At 37.4% G+C, this 25,000-nt stretch overlaps 1 protein-coding gene and 1 pseudogene across 2 annotated transcripts in view; both read right to left on the bottom strand.

The window, feature by feature from the left end:
• Positions 1–2,507: 2,507 nt before the first annotated feature.
• The window catches only part of LOC115214083, a 60,165-nt gene continuing 37,672 nt past the window's right edge, over positions 2,508–25,000 (bottom strand). Inside the window, exons 7-11 of one of the 2 annotated variants that reach the window (XM_029783129.2) lie at positions 17,977–18,105; positions 12,418–12,476; positions 9,855–9,969; positions 6,874–7,017; positions 2,508–3,741 (exon numbers count right to left, since the gene is read on the bottom strand). In XM_029783129.2, coding sequence (XP_029638989.1) covers positions 6,887–7,017; positions 9,855–9,969; positions 12,418–12,476; positions 17,977–18,105 — 434 coding nt within the window. In that variant the 3' untranslated portion in view covers positions 2,508–3,741; positions 6,874–6,886. Of the gene's footprint in view, positions 3,742–5,024; positions 5,077–6,873; positions 7,018–9,854; positions 9,970–12,417; positions 12,477–17,976; positions 18,106–25,000 lie in introns of those variants that run through there. The other variant, XM_029783130.2, reaches the window with a different exon arrangement.
• Positions 10,687–10,805, bottom strand: LOC115214612 (annotated as a pseudogene).

Here is a 25,000-nt window from a genome sequence, read left to right as displayed (position 1 = left end):
AGTGACTCCAGGTCCGAGAGGTTTGATAAGTGCCAAAGCACAAAACTCTCGGGCCTTGAGTCACTCTGTTACTTCAGCTAAATATCATCATCTCTTAACCCACCTCTTTCTCTCTACCACGTCTCTGTTCATCTCTTTTTCTCTATGCCTTCTTTCCTTCTCAATATCTGTTCATCAATTTTCTCAACATGTTTATTTATAATGTACCTATAACCATCGATTCTGTACCTATAAACCCCCAACAATCAACAACATCGCCACCGCTGCCACCTTTCTTTGCCATTATAAGCATCACTCCCTCTTTCTTTCTTTCCTTTTTCTTTTCATCTCCCGCCATTATGATATTCTTCCACCTTTAATTACTGAACCATTTGTCAACACGACTTGTATTGTCTAACTTAGCTTCCCTCATTGATTTTAAATGATTCTATCAACAGCAACTTGCTTTTCTGTGATGGTTGCTGACAAGTGCATGGTCTCCCACTCACTCGCACACACATACATGTGCATAGATACGCACACGTATTCATGCATAAACATGCATATATGTACACATATACAACAAACACGTGCGTGCGCGCAAAAACGTTAATAATATTTTTAATGGCATAACAAGAGCTCCATTTGTCTTCTATTGTTTCTCCCGCACTCACGTAAGTATATGTGTTATATCGCACATACACACACACACGCATGTATATATATATATATATATATATATATATATACACACACACACACACACACATATATATATATACACACACACCACATATATATATATACACACACACACATATATATATATATATACATATACATATATATATATATATATATATATATATAATATACATATATATATATATATATATATATATATACACATATACATATATATATATATATACATATACATAAATCGAAATTGAACCAATCCTATGATTGGCACCCGGCAGATGCCAGGACCCCTGGACTGGTGATACGTAAAAAGCACTATCCGAATCGTGGCCGATGCCAGCGCCGCCTCGACTGGCTTCCGTGCCGGTGGCACGTAAAATGCACCAATCAGACCGTGGCCGATGCCAGCCTCGCCTGGCACCTGTGCAGGTGGCACGTGAAAAGCACCCACTACACTCCTTTTAGTTTCCATCTACCAAATCCAATCACAAAGTTTTGGTCTGTGTGTGGAATCTTTTTCTCCTACTTATAGCTCCAGGCTAATCAATGCCATGTAAGGAAATTTGGGAGTCAGAAACTGAACAACAGCAACAACAACCAGCACCAGCAACAGCATCGTTTAACATCCGTTTTCCATACTGGCATGGGTTGGATGGTTTGACTGGGGTCTGGGAAGCCAGGAGGCTGCACCAGGCCCCAATCTGATCTGGCAGTGTTTCTACAGCTGGATGCCTTTCCTAACGCCAACTATTCCGCGAGTGTAATGGGTGCTTATTACGTGCTACTGGCAGAAGGAGTCAGAGGAGCTGGCATCGACCACACTCAGATAGTGCTTTTTACGTGCCACTGGCATGGAAGCCAGTCAAGGCAGCACTGGCATTGGCCACGTTTGGATGGTGCTTTTTACATGCTACCGGCTGGGGCTCACAACTACAATTTCCATTTGATTTGATGTTGATGTACTTGACTAAATAGGTCTCCTCAAGCATGGCATATCACCCTACGATCCAAGGTACTTTTGAGTGGGCTGGTTATGCGACACTTGTATAGGTTACAGCTGTGGACTCACTTTATTTGCCGGGTCTTCTCAGTCACAGCATACCTCCAGAGGTCTTGGTCTTTTGTCATTGCCTCTGTGAGGCCCAACATATGCCCATCATATATTTGTGTATGAGCATTTGTGTACAAATGTGTCTGAATGTTTATATTCCATGCTTGTCACCACTTGAGCAAAGTGGTGCCAATGTTGACATTCTTTGTTGATATTTTGACCAGTCACTGCACATCAAAGACCTATGAAATAAAGAGATCCTTGTCTTGTGAAACAGGTAAGAATTAGCAATAGGAAAGCATCCAGAAGTAAAAACCTTGCCTCAGATGATTCTCCATTCAAACCTGTTAGCATGGAAAAATGGATGTTAAATGAATAAATGAGACTTGTATTAATATGTAGTGACATAGAACACCAATACATTCCTTGAACCAGGGAAAACAACAGATTGTCTTTTATATAAAATAGCACCATTTATTATTTTATATTTTGCATTTTTATTTATTTAGATTACTATAATGAAATAATACACACACGCACATATACATCATACATACACACTCATCTATATGTATATATATATATATATATATATATATATAATAAAAATAAAAGGGTAAAATTAGTCAATTAATTAATAATTAATAATTTTACCAAGTAGTTTGGTATGTTAAAATAACCTTTTCAGGTAAAATTATACAAATATTCTATAATTATAAACATAATTATAATCAGGGGTCAGCTAATCTGAGTTTTGTGGATATGTTATTTTTTCTTTTGCCTATGTAAAAAAGTGTTACTGTGTGGGAGATCTTTATGGTAGCAGAAAAGGCATTTTAACTCCTATTTCTAAATTCAGTGTGCGGTGAAGCAATTAGCTGATCCCTGATTAAAGTTATAGAATATTTGTATGTATGTATATATATATATATATAGGTAAAATATATAGGGTAGCGAGTTTATCTTTTAGAAGTTTCACCACCAGTGGACTAGCATGTATAAAAAAGTCAATAGACAACATATTCTCAATATAAAATAGTGTACATTTAAACACAAGAGAAGCTGCCTTTAACAGGCAGCTTGACATGCTACAAGAAGCAGTCAAAATGACAAAAAACAAAATTTAAGAGCAATTTTGAAGGGAATGAAAAATAAAAACTTTTACCTTGTTATTTTTTTATGATCATACCAAGGTTTCAAATTTTATTTGGCAAATAAAATAATTTATTAGGTGAAATTCTCATCAGTGACCGCACCATAACATTAACATATAATTTAGAGACAAATAACAAGTGTCTCCTCATTATATATTATAATTTTTCAAATTCACCATGCAAGTGCAGTTTCAGTCAGTAGCAAATGAAAAAATGCCGAACTAATCTTCTGAAAATGCTAAAATCATATACGTAAAATATATAGGGTAGTGAGTTTTTCTTTTTTTATTTGTCTCTAAATTATATGTTTATGTTATGGTGTGGTCACTGAGGAGAATTTCGCCTAGCAAATTATTTTATTTGCTAAATAAAATTTGAAACCTCGGTATGACTGTAAAAAAGTTACAAGGTAAAAGTTTTTATTTTTCATTCCCTTCAAAATTGCTCTTAAATCTGGTTTTGGTTGTTTTGACTATTTCTTCTAGCATGTAAAGCTGCCTGGTAAAGGCAGCTTCTCTTGTGTTTATATGTACACAATTTTATATTGAGAATATATATATATATACACATGCACACCTTCATGAATTACAAAAGCAAACATACATTCATATATACATATAAGCACATTCACACAAATATATACATGTAATCACACACACATACATGCACTATAAGTTAACTGAGGGCTCAGTCCATACCAATCCTTGTTATAACCCTCTCCCACCATAACTGTTACATACACACACACAACTCTCTCTCTCTCTCTCTCAATAAAATCAATATAAACGGAGACATATATAAAATACGGATGGTGAGGGTTGTTGTTGCTGTCATTCCTTGGGATGAAGCGATGAACTGTGAAAATACAGAACAGAAAAATATAATTAGTTAAAATTATCATACAATCAAACAGGTTTATTATACAGCTGCTCTACACTCTTTCTGTACTGTTACTTCCTTCCTAAGTTACTCCTATTCTTTCACCTTTTCTCTGCACTGATATTTAGCATTGACTGAACCTCTATCCTTGTTCCATTCACTGCATTAACCTTTTAGAATTCAGCAGGTTATTCTGTCAATTGTAATGCTTATTTATTCACACTGTTTTACATTAACCATGCATTATCTTGCAGCATCAAAACTTCAATGATATAATTTTATCATTTATCTGTGGCCATGCTTGGGCACTGTCTTGAAGAACTTTATAGTCAAACGAATCAACCCCAGTATTTACATTTTTTAAAGCCTAGTACTTATCCTATTGGTCACTTGTTGCTGAATCACTAAGTTATGGTAACGTAAACACACCAACACCGGTTATCAAATGGTGGTGGGGAACAAACACACACATACATGTGATGGACTTCTTTCAGTTTCTGTCTACCAAATTTGTTCACAAGGCTTCAGCTGGCTATAGTAGAAGACATGTGCCCAAGGTGATACACAGTGGGACTGAACCCAGGACCAAGTGGTTTGGAAGTAAGCTTCTTACCACACAGCCACGCCTGATTGTTTATCTTTTAGAAGGACATTGTAGGGGGAATGTGAAAGGTTAGATATGGCTGGTCTGAACATAAAATAGGTAGTGAGCTGGAGATAAATGGTTTAAACACTAAAGGATTAACCATTTACCATTCTCTTTTCACAATCCGATGAAGTTATCTACTCACCCTTTCCAATTCTTTCTTATACTTATCTACTTGTATCTTGATAGTATACTCTGACATCTTTTCAAAAACCATCATTCTTTCCAGCCACTCTTGCCTACCTTTATACAATGTGGAGTAGTATTTACTACTACTACTACTACTACTACATGATGATGATGATGTCCACTTTTCCATACTTGAATGGGTTGGAGAGAGTCGGAAGAAGCAGATTTTTTACAGCTGGATGCCTTTACTGTTGCCAGGCCCCAATTGTTTCCAAGCAAGGCAAAATTTTCCCCAGGCCAGACATATTTTGCCGAATACTGAAGGTGAATGAAACTGTTTGTACAACACTAATACTCACTTACTTAACTATTATGTGATGTCAAGACAAGGACACACACACACACACGTGACAGGCTTCTTTCAGTATTCGTGTACCAAATTCACTCCCAAGGCTTTAACTAGCCATGCAGTGAGACTGAATCTGAAACCATGTGGTTGGGAAGCAAACTTCTTAACCATACATCCATGTCTGCTCCTATAATATAGATCAATAAAACAAATAAGAGACTGAAATTAATACTGGGGACAATATGATTAGGTAAATCCCTTGAAGGCAGAGCCCCAGCATGGCCACAGTGCACTGACTGAATACAGCAAAAGAATAAAAGAACAAAAACATAAACTAAACACCAAAACAAAACTTAATACTAAAAGGATTCTACAATTGTTGCTAAATCCATGTTTCTATTTTCATTAACAATCTCAGATGTGTTAGTTCTCATTGATTGCTTTTTTTCCCCCTGATTTATATTGATCCTGATCGATATGTAAGAGCCTCTACATAGTTACATACCCTGCTGGAAATAGCATCCAAACCACCCTAAAATCCACACTGTATGATGTAGTCCAGGTTATGCCATTCTTGGAAATATGATTAATTAGTTGTGGCTCACATTCGCACGATCAGGTGTTTGTTTCATCAAACTTGTTATTTTTTCATTAGGCCCTTGACAAATTCCCTCTATTCATCTCTCTCCTGGGATTTCTGTTCCAGTTGTAGCCCCAGCTCCATCAAGCTCTCACTTCATTTTCAAGGAGTTTCCTGGCTCTCATCTCTTCCTTATATAGCTTGTGGGTTCTACCAAGATAACCTGATGAAGTTGAAATGTAGCCTTTAGCAGGTATACCAAATCCAGTGCTAGGTTTTATGCTTGGTCCACATGTCAACAGGGGACTGCTGGGTTTGTTCCCACAGAGCTATGCTGTTGATTTTCTTCAGTCAATGGATTCTGAATATCCCCTAGAGGTAGTGGTTGATTAAGTTCTGAATCCTCTTTAGAGAGGCTTTTGTATATCTCCATGTCACAATCCAATACAAATCAACTGACATCACACTTGAATTGAGGATGTGGATTCAAGTAATACTGTGGATGAGTCTTATCTTCCAGATGTTATTCAACAGGAAGAATATGACTCATGCTTTGCCATTCTTGGCTTTGACCAGGCAAACTTGGGCCTAAATGACAACAGCAAATCATAGACTAAAGCCACCATACCCAGTCTCACAGATAATCACACTTGATTATGTAAGTATATTGGTTTCTGATTTTGGCTCAAGGCTAGCAAGATCAGGGAAGTAGGGGTAAGTTGATTACATTGACCCCACCCACACCTCCAGTAGTTAACTGGTACTTATTGTATTGACACTGAAAGGATGAAAAGCAAGCACCATTTGAGCGTGGCCGTTGCCAGTACCGCCTGACTGGCCCTCATACTGGTGGCACATAAAAGCACCCACTACACTCTCGAAGTGGTTGACGTTAGGAAGGGCATCCAGCTGTAGGAACTCTGCCAGATCAGATTGGAGCTTGGTGCAACCATCTGGTTTGCCAGACTTCAGTCAAATCGTCCAACCCATGCTAGCATGGAAAGCGGACATTAAACAATGATGATGATGATGATAATGATGATGAACTTGAGTGGAATTTGAACTCAGAACATAAGGACACCAAATGTTGCTAAGCATTTTGTTCAGTGTGCCAACAATTCTGCCAGCTCACCGTCTTAATGATTATGTAAGTATATTGCAATTAAAAGTTGTCATTTAGACCCTGGCCAGTCCCGATTCATCTGACTTATCATCAAAGGCATTTCAACCAGTGATCATACCTTTATGTACATCAGAGTGTTCTGTTCAATGTACTTTTCTTTAAGAAAGTAGGGTGTGATTTAAGGCAGAAGGGTATGATTTTCTAGCAGGCCGAGCAACTGTATAAAGTCTCCTTTGTTCAAATGACAAATATACTTTTTGCAATGAAATAGAATCACTTACCATGAGGGAACATTTACAAATTATCCAGAAATTGAAGTCTTTGGGCTACAGCAACATGCCCATGCTTTTGAAGAATGTCTTTAAATTGATGCTCATCTGTTGATGAAATAATGGCATCTTCCTCCTGTGTCCATGGTATCACACCTGCAACAAAATTAAACATTAAATGAATAGTTATCTCAGCAGCAAATTGGGAGAGTCATTAAATTAATTGGATAGAATGCCTTTGGACAATATGTTATGCCTGGAATATACAAAAAGACAAGATGGTTAAGGCTGGAATGCTCAAACAGGATTGACTTAGGGTTAACGAACAACTATCTCTTTGCTCCTGATGTTTATCGCCAGGCGAGACTTGATCCTGTAAACCCATGATGAAGAAAGTCTGTCTAAACTTGGGGTTAAACAACGACTTCTCTGCTCAGACTTGATCCTGTAAATCTATGATGGAATAAGTTTACTCAAATAGGGTTTGCCGAGAGTTAAACAGAAACAATTCTCAGTACATGGTGTTTCTCTTTAGGTCAGACCCGATGCCATAAACCTATGATGAAAGACATTCCAATTGTGATCATCCCATAATTTATTAGCAATGATATATCTTGGATGCCTCAATTAGAATGAAAATACAAGATATTTTTGTTTGACGCACTAGCTTATTGAAAATTTTTCCATTGGTATGTATATATATACACACACACACACACACATATATATATATATATGTTGATGTGCATTTATGTATGAGTGTGTGTATATATATGAATGTTCATATATATATATATATATATATATATATATATACTAGCAGTATCGCCCGGCATTGCTTGGGTTTGTAAGGGAAATAACTATATAAGCATTTTTAGAGAGTTATAGCTAAAAAATAGCAAAAAATGCATTAAAAATGGAAAAAATATGATGGTAAATTTTTTTTTAAATCGTTGACTCATCGTAGACATTTTTAGAGAGTTACTTCCCTTATATAATAGTGAAAAATGCATTAAAATGGAAAAAAAACGACGGTAAATTTTTTTTTAAATTGTAGACTCATGTAGACGCTTTCTTAGCCATTTCTGTTTTGGTGTCTTCAAGCCATGAAGTCGTTGTTCTAAAAGAACACTGGTCTCCTTGACAACGCATTACGACGTTGATTTCCTTACACTCCCTTCCCCACAGGTGCAGGTGTGAGCGTGGACGCCAACTCCGCCGCCATCGACACACGAAAAATTATGCATTAAAAATGGAATAAAAAATGATGTTAAATTATTTTTAAAATCGTAGACTCATCGTAGACGCGCGCTAATATTCAGACGGGCTCGATATGAATCACGACTATAAGCTACCCGAATTTGGTTAAACTGTACCGCAAAATGTGGGAGTAGTTAGGAATCTAAATCGAAGGGGACAGACATTCACACAACTACAGTTTTATATATATAGATATACATAGCGCAGTAGTGGTGAGATATGACAGCAAAGAAAAGCATACATTCACTCTCTGCATGCAATTAGGCTCGGAAAGTTCTGAGGAACCCATTGACCCAATTTGCTGACTTTTCCGATAGCACACAGGTGTCAATGAATGGTTGAATGACCAAATCCAAGCTTCTCTGCTAGTTCCTCAACAGTTACGATGATATTTTGTTCCACCAGGGTTTTCAGGATGTCCTTGTCGAGTTCTACAGATCTTTCAGGATGAGGCTCGTCTTCTAGGCTGTAGTTTATGGCTCGGGATTTCTGGAACCACCATTGACACTGCCTTATGCTTATTGTCCAATCCCCATATACTGCATTAATATTTCTTGTACTTTGCACACATTTATATTCTGTTATTCTTTTATATGTTTCAGCCTTGAGGTTGTGGCCATGCTGGATCATGTGTGTGTGTGTGTGTGTGTGTGTGTCTATCTGTCTGTCTGTCTGTATGTATATATGTATATGTATGTGTGTGAACAATAATATTTTCAACAGATGTGTTGCAAATGTATCTGATTGTTCTCAAGCTTCAATACTGTGTGTGTGTGTATGTGTGTGTGTATGTATGTATGTATATGTATGTATGTATGTATATGTATGTATGTGTGTATGTATGTATGTGTGTGTGTATGTATGTGTGTGTGTGTATGTGTGTGTGTGTGTATGTATGTATGTATGTATGTATGAGTGTATGTTTACTTTATTACTAATTACTCTCTTCCAAGAACATTTTCACTCACTCTTAGCTCTTAGCTTCCCATACATTTTACTCATGTATCTATCAGCGTCATAGACAGAATACTTTCACTTTAGTCTTCCTCAAATCACTCTGTCGCTATTTACTTTCATTTTATTCGTTGCCCACTGTGTGTGTGCGTTTGCGTGTGGTGTAAACCAGACTAAGAAAAGCATTTGACACACACACACCAGAATGTGAGTTTTCTGTAAATTTTGCTTAATTGGAGTTTAAATTTTAAAAACTGGACCTGGCATGACGCGATGCATTGTACTCTTAAAACTGCTAGGTAAATTGTAATTGAAGAAATCCTATATTGTAGATTTGTATAACTCCCAAAGGGAGGCAGATAAAATCTGCCTTTTATAATAAGAGATATATATGTTTATATGTATAGGTGTGTGTGTGTATGTATATATATATATATATATATATATATATATATATATATATATATAATCATCATCATTATCATTTGATGTTTGCTTTCCATGCTGGCATGCGTTAGACAGTTTGACTGGAACTGGTAAGCCAGAGAGCTGCACCAGGTTCCAGTCTGATTTAGCATGGTTTCTACATCTGGATGCCCTCCCTAACATGAGTAAGCATATAAATGCAAATCAAGGTGGAAAAAAATAGAGGAGATGACTCCTGGAAACAGATGAGATGACCAATGAAAAATGATGAGGTGGCCATTCAGAAAAAGAAAAAAAAAACAAATAAAGCTCAAAATAAATGAATAAATAAATAAAAAGTCCTAAAATCTCACCTGATAATTTAGGTCCAAATTTGATGTAAGAAATGGCTTGGTTCACATTACCATTGGTTGATCCTAGAGTTGCTAGAACGTCTTTAACATCCAGTTGGAAATTGCAGCATATATCCTACAGAGGTGATGAAAAACAGGATTAAATGATTTACATTGAAAGACAAAATCTATAAAAGATATTTGTATCATGATATGGTTTTGGATGAAACTGGATGAGACATACAAGCCAACTGTGTTGTCAGTCAGCCTACTAGAAATGGTAGTTAAATCTCTCTCAAATTACATTGTCTTGTAAAAAGAAAGGAAACATTTGATAATGAAGCCCTGGATTTATTTTTGGCATAGCCAAATGAGAAAGGGTAATACCTTTGACCAATTCTAAGGAGTCCAAGAGTGATAGCAAATTTGCCCTGAATGCTTATGACAGAATGGACTCTGCTACAGATATCATTGCTTTGGTCCAGGGGTTGATGTTGAGCAAGATGGATTAAGTCTACATCTCAAGTAGAATGCTGTTGTTGCTTGTTCCTTCTCGAGCCATGCCTGGCTCATAAGGGTCAGTTTCCTGGTTTCATTGGCATATAGGTTCCTCATCTGAACAGAATGCCGGTCCGTTGCAGGTGAGCTGCTAGATGTAGCAGGAGAGAGTGAGAGAAAGTTGTGGTGAAAGAGTCAGCAGAAATTTGCCATTACCTTCTGCTGGAGCTGTGTGGAGCTTAGGTGTATTGCTCATAAACACACACATTGCCTGTTCTGAGATTCGAACCTGCAATCCCTCGACCGTGAGTCTGCTGCTCTAACCACTTGGTCATGTGCCTCCACAAATGAAAGACGTTTACAGCACTTAGGTTTCCCCAGCAGTCACCCATCTAAGTATTAACTAGGTTTGATGTTGCTTAACTTCAGTGATCAGACGAGAACCAGTGTTTTCAACATGGTATGGCCATAAACCAAGTAAAATAGCACTAAGTTATTTTATCAACCCTCATTCTGGAGTGATGAAAACCAATGTTGACCAAAATAACAATGGATGGTCATGGCTGGAACAAGTTTGATCAAATGTCTGCTGAATCTTAGTTGACATGTTGCTAAACAATAATTAAATGACAAAAGACAAACAAAACTCAGCTTCTAATTAGTTCTTTAAGTTTTGTCTAAAGTGAAAAATGAATTTATTAAATAAAATCAATAATAACAAGAGCACTCAGTGCAAACCTATGACAAGGCAACACCGGTTAGCCAGAGATGATTTTTAAAATGAAAATATCTGAAATAAATTTGACTGCTCTCGCAGACGAGAATACTAAAAGTGAACTCGACCACTCTCAAAAATTAAGTAAAAAAACTGGAAAAATAATTCAGAATCCTTGTCTGGTACGGATCGATCCCCAAATTTAATCAGTTTGTATCAGTCACAAGGCCAAGCATCCCTGAAAGTTTCATCTGAATCCATCCAGCGGTTTCTGAGATATTTTGTCCATGGACAAACAAACACGACTGAAAACAATACCTCCACCTTCGCCAGGGCAGAGGTGATAATAATTTCAAATTTTGATACAAGGTCTGCAATTTTGGGGGTGGGGGCAAGTCAATTACATCAACCCCAGTGTTCAACTGATGCTTAATTTTGCGGGAGGGGACAAGTCGATTTTATCAACCCCAGTGTGTAACTGGTACTTAATTCATTGACCCTGAAAAGATGAGAGGCAAAGCCATCCTCGGCAGAATTTGAACTCAGAGCACAAAGAGCCAGAAAAAATGCCACTAAGCATTTTGTCCAACTTGCTAACAATTCTGCCAGTTTGCCACCTTTTGTTTACACTTTAAGCACAGAGCCAGCAGTTTTGAGAAGAAGGTAGAATTGACTAATTACCAGAAACTTGACAGATATTTCAGTTTATTTTTTTGACCCTGCAGGGATGAAAGATAAAGTTAAGCTCAGTGGGATATGAATTCTGAACACGTAAGTGGACAAGAAAACAGTGGGACCTGTTTGCTGACCAGACAAACTGAAGCACACTAAGTTATAAGTCAGATAAGGTAGGAGCGGAACCCGTTTGGTGATCAGAGAGATTGGTATAAGCTGAATTACTGGCAAAATAAGAGAGAAACTTGTTTGATGACAAGAAACACTATGGGTGTCCCCATTTCTGAGAAAAAAGAGTGTGTGTGTGTATGTGTGTGTGAATGCACGCATGCACCTGTGTTTGCATGTTTACAAATATGTGTACATGTTGATTAGCCCTACATGAAAATCCTATTGTATGTATAAGTGTATATATGTTGTTTAACCAAAGGTCAATACTCATAAAGCAGACCTATGGGCAAAGGTTTTCCTGCCATGGTCAGTCTATCATTTTTACAGATATGTATGCCCACATAATCTAATGCATCATTTCCTTATTAAAGGCAGTAGGGTGTGGTCTGAAGAAGAGTTGGCAGCTATTTCTAGCAGGGCAAGTGACTTGCATAAGAAGGTGCTCACGTTGCCTGTGTATGTGAGTGTGTGTGTGTGTAAATACACATGAAGGTGTATATGTATGTGTAGATGGTATCAACTCACATTGATGATTTTAATGGCAAAATCCATTTCATTTGTCTTCACCCCTCTATTATTTGATTCTGAAACAGAAAAAAAAATGAAAAAGAAAAGATAGTTGCAGTTACACATGGTCAGTAGAGGTGGTGGTGTTGATGGTGAAGGAGGAGAAGTAAGAATAGGGAGAGGAAGAGGGGTGAAATGTGTGAAATGAGGTGGGAAAGAGATGATGAAGGTGTGTGCATATCATCATCATCATCATCGTTTAACATCCGTTTTCCGCGCTAGCACGGGTTGGACAGTTCGACTGGGGTCTGGGAAGCCAGGGGCTGCACTAGGCTCCAGTCTGATCTGGCAGTGTTTCTAAAGCTGGATGCCCTTCCTAACGCCAACCACTCCTCGAGTGTAGTGGGTGCTTTTTAAGTGCCAGGGGAGTCTGGCATCGGCCACGTTGGAAGCCAGCCAGGGCAGAACTGTTATCGGTCACGTTCGGATGGTGCTTTTTATGTGCCACCGGCACAGAAGATAGTCGAGGCGGTGCTGGCATCGGCCACGTTTGGATGGTGCTTTTTATGTGCAACCGGCACAGGTATCACAACCACTATTTCCATTGATATTTATTTCGATGTTCATGTACTTGACTCAATAGGTCTCCTCAAGCACAGCGGGATGTTCTGGAATCCAAGGTACTTTGAATGGGCAGGGGCTATGCAGAACTGGTGCAGGAAGCAGCCCGGGTCTTTGCAGTCACTGCATATCTCCAGAGATCTCGGTCCTTCGCCATTGCCTCTGTGAGGCCCAATGCTCTGAGGTCATGCTTGACTACCTCATCCCATGTCTTCCTGGGTCTACCTCTTCCCCTGATACCTTCAACTGTTTGGGAGCGGCACTTCTTCACACATCTCTCCTCATCCATCTGCAGTACATGACCATACCATCGCAAGCGTCGCTCTTGCACACCACATCTGATGCTTCTTATGTCCAGCATTTTTCTCAGGGTGCTTACCCTCTGTCGTGCGCGCACACTGACACTACACATCCAGCGCATCATGCTAGCTTCATTTCCTTCAAGTCTACACATGTCCTCTGCAGTCACGGCCCATGTTTCACTATGGTGAAGCATGGCAGTTCGCACACATGCATCATACAATCTACCTTTCACTCTGAGCGAGAGACCCTTTGTCACCAGTAGTGGTAGGAGCTTTCTAAACTTTGCCCAGGCTATTCGTATTCTAGTGGTGACACTCTCTGAGCATCCACCTCCACTAACTTGGTCACCCAGGTAGCAGAAACTATCAACTACTTCTAGTTTCTCCCCCTGGAGTGTGATGGAATCTGTTTTCTGAGTATCTGTAGTGTCTATGGTCCCTGTGCATCTGCCGCACATAAAAGCTATCTTATCAGTTAATTTCCCTTTGATGTTGCTGCACCTCTTATGCGTCCATAGCTTACACTGGGTACATCTTATGGAGTTTCTACCTACACCTTTCCTACAGATTGAGCAGGGCCATCAGCCCAAGGGTGTGTGTGCTGAGTTTGCCTTTCTGCTTACTATAACTTTGGTCTTTGCTACATTTACTCTAAGGCCCTTTGATTCTAACCCTTGCTTCCACACCCGAAATTTCTTTTCTAGTTCTGGTAGTGATTCTGCTATGAGAGCCAGGTCATCAACGTAGAGGAGCTCCCAGGGGCAGCCTGTTTTGAATTCCTCTGTTATTGCCTGGAGGACTATGATGAATAAAAGGGGACTGAGGGCTGAACCTTGGTGTACACCTACTTCTACCCGGAATTCTTCACTATATTCGTTGCCAATCCTAACCTTGCTGACAGCCTCTCTGTATAGGGCCTGTACAGCCCTTATTAGCCATTCGTCAATCTCCAGTTTCCGCATCGACCACCAGATAAAGGATCGGGGGACCCTGTCAAAGGCTTTCTCCAAGTCCACAAAAGCTATGTAGAGGAGTTTATCTTTAGCTAGGTATTTCTCCTGCAGTTGTCGGACCAGGAATATAGCATCAGTGGTGCTTCTACCCGGCACAAAACCGAACTGCATCTCATCTAAGCAAATTCTCTCCCTTATGAGATGGGTTATGACCCTCTCTGTGACCTTCATCACCTGATCCAACAGTTTAGTCAATTCAAAGAACAAACAAACAAAAGACAGAGGAAAAACGAAAAAACTGAATGTGAGGACGTGCACAAGAAATATATTGAAATATAGTGAAAGGAGAGAGATTTTATTGTTTCGAGTATAACTCTGTCGGAAAGAGAAAAATCCAAAGAGAAAGGAGAAATAAGGAAAAATCATCAACAATCCACATGTGGTTACATTTCTGAAGTATACATACATGCATACATGACGGGCTTCTTTCAGTTCCCATCTACCAAATCCAATCACACGGCTTTGGTTGGCCAGGGGCTATAGAAAAAGATACTCGCCCAAGGTGCCATGAAGTGGGACTGAACCCAGAACCATGTGGTTGAGAAACAAACTTCTTACTACAAAGCCATGCCTATGTCTAAGGTGGTGGTAAAGAAAAAGAAGCTAAGAAGAAAAAAATGAGGAGATGGAGGGAGAGACGTGGTGGTGATGGACAAAAAGGAAGAAAGAAGACGAAGTGGACGATAAAGAGGAATGTAGAGAAGGAAAGAAGAATATGGAGAAAAAGAAAATGACTGAGAAGAAAGAGACAGAGAAGAGGACTCAAAGATTTTAATTAAAATCAAGTGGAACAAAGAAGCAAAGCGACAACAACAGAAAGCAAAACACAATAATAAATACAAGTGAAGTGTTGGTTGTTACTCATTGAGTATAGGCGAACACTGAGTGGGCTTTAATGAATACAAAGAGGAAAATGTGAGTGTAACTTATGAAACTTTGGGAGGTCAAAACATCATGTGAAGATTTTAGGTTCATGTAAAATATCTGAATTTTATAATTCTGCTTTGCCATAGCAAGACTGACAATGAATTACATGAGCTCATTATATTTATAATGTCTGATATTCATAAAATCTGGCTGTGAGGCAGTGTGAACTCGTGGCTATCTGCTCACTTGGTGTAGAAGCCAGTTGCCTATGTTTTAAAAGTGAGCTGCATTCTTAATAGAAGTAAGTTACATTTGTTGTAGAAGCCAACAGCACTTTAAGAAACCACCTGCATTTGTAGAAGCCAAATGCACATTGTGGAAGACAATTGCGCTTGTTCAAACCAGGTGCATCTGTTGTCATTCAGCTGCATGTTGAAGCCAAATGCATTTCTTGAATAAGCCAGGTTCACTTATAGAAACTAGCCACACATTAAAAGCAAGCTGCACTTGTTGCAGAAGGCAGCTGCATTTGTTGCATGAGTCAGCTGCACTTGCTGAACAAGGCAAATGCACTTGTTGCAGAAGCCAACCATGTAGTTGCACAACCCAAATAAAACCACATGTACCAAACGTAGACATATAAATTAAATATAGGTAAAACTCAAATAGATTAACACAGAACAAATATAGTCACAGAAACTAAATGTAGACACAAACCAAGCAAAGCGACATAGATCAAGTAGAGCTAAACAGACTTGAAATGTAAATATAAGTTAAGTGTTGTGACACAGACGAAAAGCTACATGTAGACACCTAAAAATTTATCTCAAACAGTGGTGTGGCTGCAAGAGGTTCTTCATGTTTTAGGATTTTTTTTTTTAGCCCAAATTAATTTACTGTCTTTGTGGGCCAAAAGTCATCCAGTTGGGGAAGGCAATGGCAAATTACCCCAATATCTCTGCTAAGAAAAAAATATGAGAAAGTCAGAATGAAGTAATGCTATGCCTTCATCTGAGGGGAGAACCCACTCTTGATCAGACAGGCTTTTGTTATAGAGTTATTAATGTGTTGTGAAAGCATACAATATATGATGATGATAAATTTACTGTCAATCTGGCAGACATCAGCATGAATAAGCAAATAATTTGTTTATTTCAAAGAAACAAACATAAATAAAAACATCTTAACTATCAATCCTTTGCATTATTTTCTCTAGCATTTTCCAGTGAGAGCCAAACTAGGACAATTTTATCAAAATATAATTTTTTCTCTCCAAAGGGAAATATTTTTAGAAGCATTAAAATAACTTTAAACATACTTGTTTTTCTTTCCCCTTCTACTTAGTTAAAATACTTTTGACAAATTCACTTGAACCATCTACAATGATTACTGCATTATATCACATTTCTTACCAAGTTCTTCCAAAGGTATTTTGACTGTCCTTCCCAACTATTTTTGGTTATTTATCAAAACTTGGCTTTTTATTTGTCAAACTTGCTCTCCTCTTTGACACTAGGTTTCAGACTGTTATAACTTTCTATCTTTTCCTTTTTTTTATCTCTTCATCATCATAATAAAGAACTTGTCATGCTGCATCCACATCTTGCTTGTACATTACATTTTTAGCATGATTTCTAAGGCTGGATTAAAAGACTAAAGACTCCGCCGGTTACGACGACGAGGGTCCCAGCTGATACGATCAACGGAACAGCTTGCTCGTGAAATTAACGTGCAAATGGCTGAGCATTCCACAGACACGTGTACCCTTAACGTAGTTCTCGGGGATAATCAGCGTGACACAGAGAGTGACAAGGCTGACCCTTTGAAATACAAGTACAACTCATTTTTGCCAGCTGAGTGGACTGGAGCAACGTGAAATAAAGTGTCTTGCTCAAGGACACAACGCGTCGCCGGGAATCGAACTCACAACCTTACGATCATGAGCCGAATGCCCTAACCACTAAGCCACGCGCCCTCACTAAGGCTGGATATTTATCCTATCACTAACTACTTTCAGAATGTACAGGGTACATCTTATAACCATTAGCACTAAAAAAGGTTGGTTCCATCAAAGCAAAACTGAAGAGACATCTCTACCTGGTATCAGTTCCTCTTTGGAGTTGCTGTCCTCCTAGACAGACAGACTGTGCCATGTGACATACTGCAGTCCTTTGTTTTGCCATACTACCTACCATGGTTCTTCACTTAGCCATACCACCAAAGAATATATTCATAATCATCATCATCATCAACTCCTACACATGATTTCAAGTCTTAGGACTCACAGGGCTGGTTACTTGTCTTCCATGGCGTATAAGTGATTGAGATCACAACATTCCTAAGGGATAGGACGCTAGTCTATCACAGAATAACTCATTTACAACTGAGTGAACTGGAGCAATGTGAAATGAAGTGTATTGCTCAAGAACAAAATTCACCACTTGGTACAGGAATTGAAACTATGATATTGTGATTGAGAGTGTAACATCATAACCATTAGGCCATGCATCTTCATGTAAAGTATATATTAGACATATCTAATAAATGCATGCATGTATGTGTGTGTGAGTGTGCATCTCAAAGTGTATGGAGGCATCAAGCTTTATAACTTTAGACAATTGTTAAAACATCAAGCAAGCAGACTAAAATACATACTAGTGTCAACATATTAACTAAAACTTTTAAAAAGAGTGACCCAGCAAGGCTGCAAACCAACAGGTAAGACCAGGAAAAGAATAAAGAAAATAGTGAAGAAGATGTCAATAATCACTTACTTTTTCCTTGATGGTAAGAATTGTCCGTTTCCTCATTGAGTACAAAGTTTGTCAATGATGCTCGCTTCCGGTGTTCAGATGCTGAAGTGTTTGCCAAAGACTCACCTCCTGAAGTTGATGCCGATACATCTGAATAGAAGTTCCAGGAAAGATATCAGAACCAGTTTTTTTTGTGTGAATTTATGAAGATTTTATGTTAATTTAGGAAGAGTTTTGGCTAATTTATGAAGATCTCTTGTTAAGTGGCTTGTGAATTTTATTCATAGTTAAAACTAAAATATTAGCTACTCTAAGAATACCTTCACAAGGTAGAACTCCCTGGAAGAAGTTACTCTCTATGTAGACACTAAGAATTTTCTCCAACTAAAGCTTTATGAAGAAAAATAAAAGAAAAAGGTAACAGGTAAAAACACATTCTGTGAATTTCTTTTAGACCATAATTATTTTCCATCTTTAGGAAATTTTTCGTTTCATAGAATATTTAATTTATATACCTTGCATTTTGTCATGATGATGATTTCTATAAAGAATGAAATGGTGCTATACATTTCATTCACCAACCTTCACCTGTTGCCCTGTTTCCAAGCCAAAATAATATTTCCCCATGGTTAGAAATGCTTTTCATGGAAGATTGGACATCACTGTATCATGCTGACACTCATTTACAATCATCACATGTCAGAACAAGGAGATACAGGTACATACTGGAGCAATGTGAAATGAAGTGTATTGCTCAAGGACAAAATTCACCACTTGGTACAGGAATCGAAACTATGATATTGTGATTATGAGTGTAACATCATAATCATTAGACCATACATCTTCATGTAAAGTATATATTAGACATATCTAATAAGTCCATTTCCTAAAATTAGAAATTTCAAGAACTTCATATTCATAAAAAAGAAAAGAAAAAAATGTATATTCTATGCAACTTCTTCCTTATTCCTAAATTTCAAATTCAAACTTGTAATCTTGCCAAATATTACAAAGAAATGATTATCATCCTCCTACTAATTGTTTTCTGTGGGACTCCATGTACTTGAAGTACTCCGGCTGAGAATTCAAACTGTAAACTGTAAGCTGAGGTGTTATGTCTACAAAGAGATATCTCTTCTACAACATAACAAGGGATTACTACTATGTAGTAGCAGTTTGAATTGAATATCTGCACCTCAAAGATATCAGTAACGGCTTATAAATTTTGTTTGAAGTTAAAACTAAAATATTAGCTACTAAAAGAACACCTTCACAAGGTAGAACTCCCTACAAATAGTTACTCTGTATATAGACACTAAGAATTTTTTCTCTTTTCTCTCTTGATTGCTAAAGTATTGATATTCCATGAAGAAAAAGACAACAAAAAATAGAAAGGGAAAAACACATTCCAGTCAATTTCTTCTAGACTAATTATTTTCTATCTATAAGAAATGTCTTGCTCCATAAAATGTTTAATTTAGATACCTTGAGTTATGTCATGCTGATGATTTCTAAAAGAAAGAAATGGTGCTATGCATAATTACCTAAGATTAAAAATTTTAATAACTTCATAAGTAAGCAAAAAAAAAAAAAAGTAATGTATTTGTTAGTGTATAAGACACAACTCTATTTCAAAAGTGTATTTTGAGTACAAAACAAACTTAGTATCTTCCATCATACACTTACTGAAAGATATTTTAAAGAAATTTTGTAGGGGAAATATTTCAAATTTTTGCCACAAGGGGAGCTTGGGGGAGGTAGGGATAAGTTGATTACATCAACCCCAGTGCTCAATTGACTCTGAAAGGATGAAAAGCAAATCTGAACTTGGCATAATTTGAACTCAGAACGTAACGATGAGTGAAATACCACAAAGCATTTTGTCCAGTGTGCTAATGATTCTGCTGGCTTGCTGCCTTATGTGAATGCGAAAATAATGCAGTAACAGTACACTGAAATAAAGTATGAAAGCATAAATTTAACATAAACTATGTTATATAAGCACTATATTTCACATTTGTTCTATTTCAGATAGACTGTGTAATTGTTCATATTTCAGACAAGAAAATTACAGTACATGATGTAAAATTCATACTTTTGACAATGACATTTTGTGTTTGTGACTGGTCACCAATCTCCTTGTTCTGACAAGCGATGATTGTAAATGAGTGTCAGCATGATATAGTGATGTCCAATCTTCCATGAAAAGCATTTCTAACCATGGGGAAATATTATCTTGGCTTGGAAACAGGGCAACAGGTGAAAGTTGGCTATAAGAAGGGTCATAAAAATCTGCTTCAATGAATTCTGTCTGCCCCATTTCAGGTCTGGAGAAGTAGACTTCAAGTTGGAGAGCTGCACCAAATTCCAGTCTATTCTGGCTTGGTTTCTACAGCTGGATGCCCTTCCTAATACCAACAACTTTACAAAGTATGCTGGGTGATTTTTACATGGCACAAGCACAAACACTTTTACATAGTGCTGACACAAGAGTTTTTTTTTATGTGGAAATGACACAGGGCTCTTGCAGGCCAATCCTCTTCAGCAGGGGGAGTGACATAAACATTTCTGCTGTGGAGGATAGGTCTTCTTGAGTACAGCAAGGCACCAGATATCTTGGTCCTTTGTCATCTCCATAAGGTTCAGTGTCCTGAGATCATTCTTCCGTATTTTGTCCCATGTCTTCCTGGGTCTCCCTTTTCCACAAGTTCCATCCATTTGAGTGATCAGTACTTCTTTATGGAGCTGTTGACATCCATCCACATCACATGACCAAACCAGTGCAGTCTTTTCTCTTGCATACGGCATCTAATTCCTCTTATGCCAAACTTTTCTCTCAACATAAAAGCACTCTGTTGCACATGAACAGAGTGCTTACATTACACATCCAGCAGAATATACTAGCCTCATTGCTCTCTAGCCTTCCCATGTCCACTGCAATCAGGGCCCACATCTCACTACCATGCAGAATTGTTGTTCATATACATGCATCATACAATTTTCCTTTCACTTGGAGAGACCTTTGGTTGCCAACAGAGGTAAAAACTTCCTGAATTTTCTCCATCGAATTCTTATTCTAGTTATTACACTTTCCGTACATCCTCACTACACTACTAATTCAGTCCCTTAGGTAGCAGTAATTATTTACTACCTCTAAAGAGCCTCCAGGGCATTTGAGAAAATCAATTTCCTGAGTATCTGGAGTTTTTATGGCTTGTGTGCATCTTTCACATATGAACACTACTTTCTCTGATAACCTTCTATTATTCTACTACCCTTGGGTCAAGCCAGTCACTTGCTACTGAGAATGTCATCTATAAGTAGGTGCATAGGATCTTTCTGTGCACCTACAAGTGAAATTCGGTGTAGCAAGAGACTAATTTGGCCCAAAATATATTAATAATCTCTACTATGGTACTGATTACACTTTTATTTATTCAACAGTTAACACTAAATGGATTTATAAATAAATAAATATATATATATATATATATATATATATATATATATATATTGGGTTGGTGCATAATTATTGTGGCTTTTTTTCAACAAATTTTATTCAACAAAACATCTTTAATGACGGTCTGACCATCTGCCAAGCAAATGGGAAGCAGTTATTGAAGTAGATGGTGAATATGCTCTGAAATAATCATTTAAAGATGTTTTTTTGTTACATGCTGTTATAGTTTTTGTTGAATAAAATTTGTTGAAAAAAAGCTGCAGTAATTATGCACCAACTCAATATATATATATATATATATATATATATATATATATATATATATATATATATATATATATATATATATATATATATATAATGTTATATATATATATATATTGCGTGGAGGCACAATGGCCCAGTGGTTTGGGCAGTGGACTCACAGCTGTAGGATTGTGGTTTTGATTCCCAGACTGGGCATTGTAAGTATTTATTAAGCGAAAACACCCAAAGTTCCATGAGGCTCTGGCAGGGGGTGGTGGTGAACCCTGCTGTGCTCTTTCACCACAATTTTCTCTCACTCTTTCTTCCTGTTTCTGTTGTACCTGTATTTCAAAGGGCCAGTGTCATGCTGAACCACCCCAGAGAACTACGTTAACAGTACATGTGTCTGTGGAGTGCTCAGCCACTTGCACATTAATTTTACAAGCAGGCTGTTCCACTGATCGGATCAATGGAACCCTCATCATCATAACTGATGGAGTGCCACATATATATATGTATATGTATATTTATAAATAAGGATAATATCGATATTATCAAGTGACCAGCATGGAAATAAATAACATACAAAGATAATAATTTTTACAACTATAAATAAGGGTGTCTGAGAGACACCACCATGCCGAAATAGCAGTCAAACCCTGACTCTAAAAAACACCTAAAATGTTCATATTGCACCACGAGATAAGACAGAGAGACAAAATAAACTGACAAAAAGTCCATTAATATCTTTTTGCCAGTTTATTTTGTCTCTCTGTCTTATCTCGTGGTGTGATATGAACATTTTAGGTGGTTTTTTGACTGCTATTTCAGCATGGTGGTGTCTCTCAGACACCCTTATTTATAGTTATATATATGTGTATATATATATATATATATACTCTACCTCCAGCGTTAGAATACTATTTTTCTCCATCTTGTTTCACATTTATGTACTTACTCTGGTGTATATATATATATATGCAGTCATGGCCAAAAGTTTGTAACACAGGTCTGAAAATTAGAATTTTTATATTAAATGCCGAAAGTTATATTTAATTTGCAATATATTACTTGGCCAAAGTTTAGAAGATAGGTCTGAAAATTAGCATTTTTATATTATTAATTATTATATTAAATAGTTGAATTGAATAGTACTTGAGCATAACAATTTTGGTTTAAAAAAGATGCTCCAAACTTTTAGCCACAACTGTATGTATACACAGAGTGTCCCGAAATTAAGGTAACTAACTTTTTTCAATTTTGCTAAAGCAAAATATTTATTTATCTATTGCCCACAGGGGGGCCAAACATAGAGGGGATAGACAAGGGGATTAAGTCGATTACATTGACTGCAGTGCATAACTGGTACTGATTTAATCAAGTCTGAAAGGATGAAAGGCAAACTCAACCGCAGTGGAATTTGAACTCAGAAAGTAAAGACAGACGAAAAACCGCTAAGCATTTCGCCTGGCGTGCTAACGTTTCTGCCAGCTCACTGCTAAAGCAAAATATTGTTACATTTTGGGTCTGAGCATTGTGATGCAATGTTAAAGGAGATTCAGTTATGACACCATCACATTTATTCAATATGATGACCTCTGTTTTGAATTACAGCCTTAAGTCTAGGTGTAAATGCTTCAGATGTGGCATGCAGCTGTTCTTGTGGAATTGAAGTCCATTCCTGGTGCAGTTTTGCTTTCAGAGTATCAAGTGAAACATGAGGAGTGGACTGGGCAGAAAAATCCAACGGGTTAAGATTGGGGCTTCTTGCGGACCATACGTCCTTGCTTATGAACGATGGAATGTTTTGCTGAATCTAGTGTTGTGTCTCTTTGGAGCTGTGGGATGGTGCTGAGTCTTGTTAGAAGCTCCAAGATGCACCTTGAAAGTGCTCATTTGCCCATGAAAGCCATTCAGCTTCCAGAATCACTGGGAACCAGGCTCTTGAAATTTCTTGACAATTTTCCAGACTGTTGTTCAGTTAATTTTAAGCTTTTTTGCTGTAGCTGTATTACTTTCACCTCCTTTGTGGAAGGTTATGAATGTATCTTGGTCTATAGCCATTATCTAATTTATAATACTGAACTTATTTAGTCTGAAACAAAAAGACACACTAAGCTTTTATAATGATGTATATTTTTCATATCTCATCACATTTATTGAAGCCCCAAACTTTGGCTGCCTTAATTTCAGGGCAGCCTGTGTATGTATATGTATACACACACACACACAGAAATTATTCTTTTATATGTTTCAACCTCGAGGCTGGGGCATACTATATGTATATATATATATATATATATATATATTATATATATATATATATATATATACTAGCACTATGACCCGGCATTGCATATACAGTGCATGCATATACAGCTGCGTGCGTGCAGACATACATGCGAGTACTGTCCAAATCTCCGACCAATCACATACAGCTAGCTGGCATTCAATTGGCATATCAAGTTTCCGGCATTTTGATTGGGTTTTGGGAAGAAAATTCACAAAAAAGTTACTTCTACTGATTTTTTAATGGCTTTGCGGGGTGACTGGGGAAATGTATAGATGTGCACGACCACCCTTGGACGGTTTTGAATGACCATAGAAAGTGCGAGCCCTCTAACTGAAAAATTGTGGATATGCATAAAGGACATTTTGCCGTTTAAAGATATATATATATATATACTAGCAGTATCGCCCGGCGTTGCTCGGGTTTGTTTTCTTTTCGACCCTTTAGAATTGGAATTTTTGAAAAGTAAAAATTTTGCATTATGTAGCTTGTTATTCTCTTTAAGTGAACATTTTTTTGGCTGAAATACACCGAAAAATGGCGACACAGCAGTCAAAAACTTGCAAAAAATAGGGGTTTTCATAGAAAAAAAGCACCTTTTTGATGAAAATAGTTTTTGGTCTTAACATGGTCCGATTTGAATTTTTTCTTCTACGGAATGAAGAGCAAGCCTTCTTCTATCATAGTCTCAATTTTGGTCAACTTGCACTTCAGGGTCTCGTAGGAGATAGTGTTAGTTGAAGCCTACCGAACCTGCTACACACAGACAGCTTCAGCTTTATATATATAGATTTGTTGTCCCATAAATTTATTTTTCTGACCTGTGGTCCTTGTTATAAAGATGGTACAGAGTTTGTTAAGAAAGATTTGACCACCACATTGAACAAGTCATGAAGCAACAGAAAAGCAGGCTTGTTTTAGAACAATCTGAAACAGTTCATAAAATAAAACACGATATTTCCAGTAATATCGTTTATTTTGTGATATGACTCCTATATCTTGTATTTTAGATATTCGTGTGTTTTACTCACATAGCTATGCATGACTAA

This window comes from Octopus sinensis, linkage group LG7 (assembly GCF_006345805.1).
Source record: "Octopus sinensis linkage group LG7, ASM634580v1, whole genome shotgun sequence".
Classification (NCBI taxonomy): Eukaryota; Metazoa; Mollusca; class Cephalopoda; order Octopoda; family Octopodidae; genus Octopus; species Octopus sinensis.
This window is presented reverse-complemented; position numbering and strand designations above follow the sequence as displayed.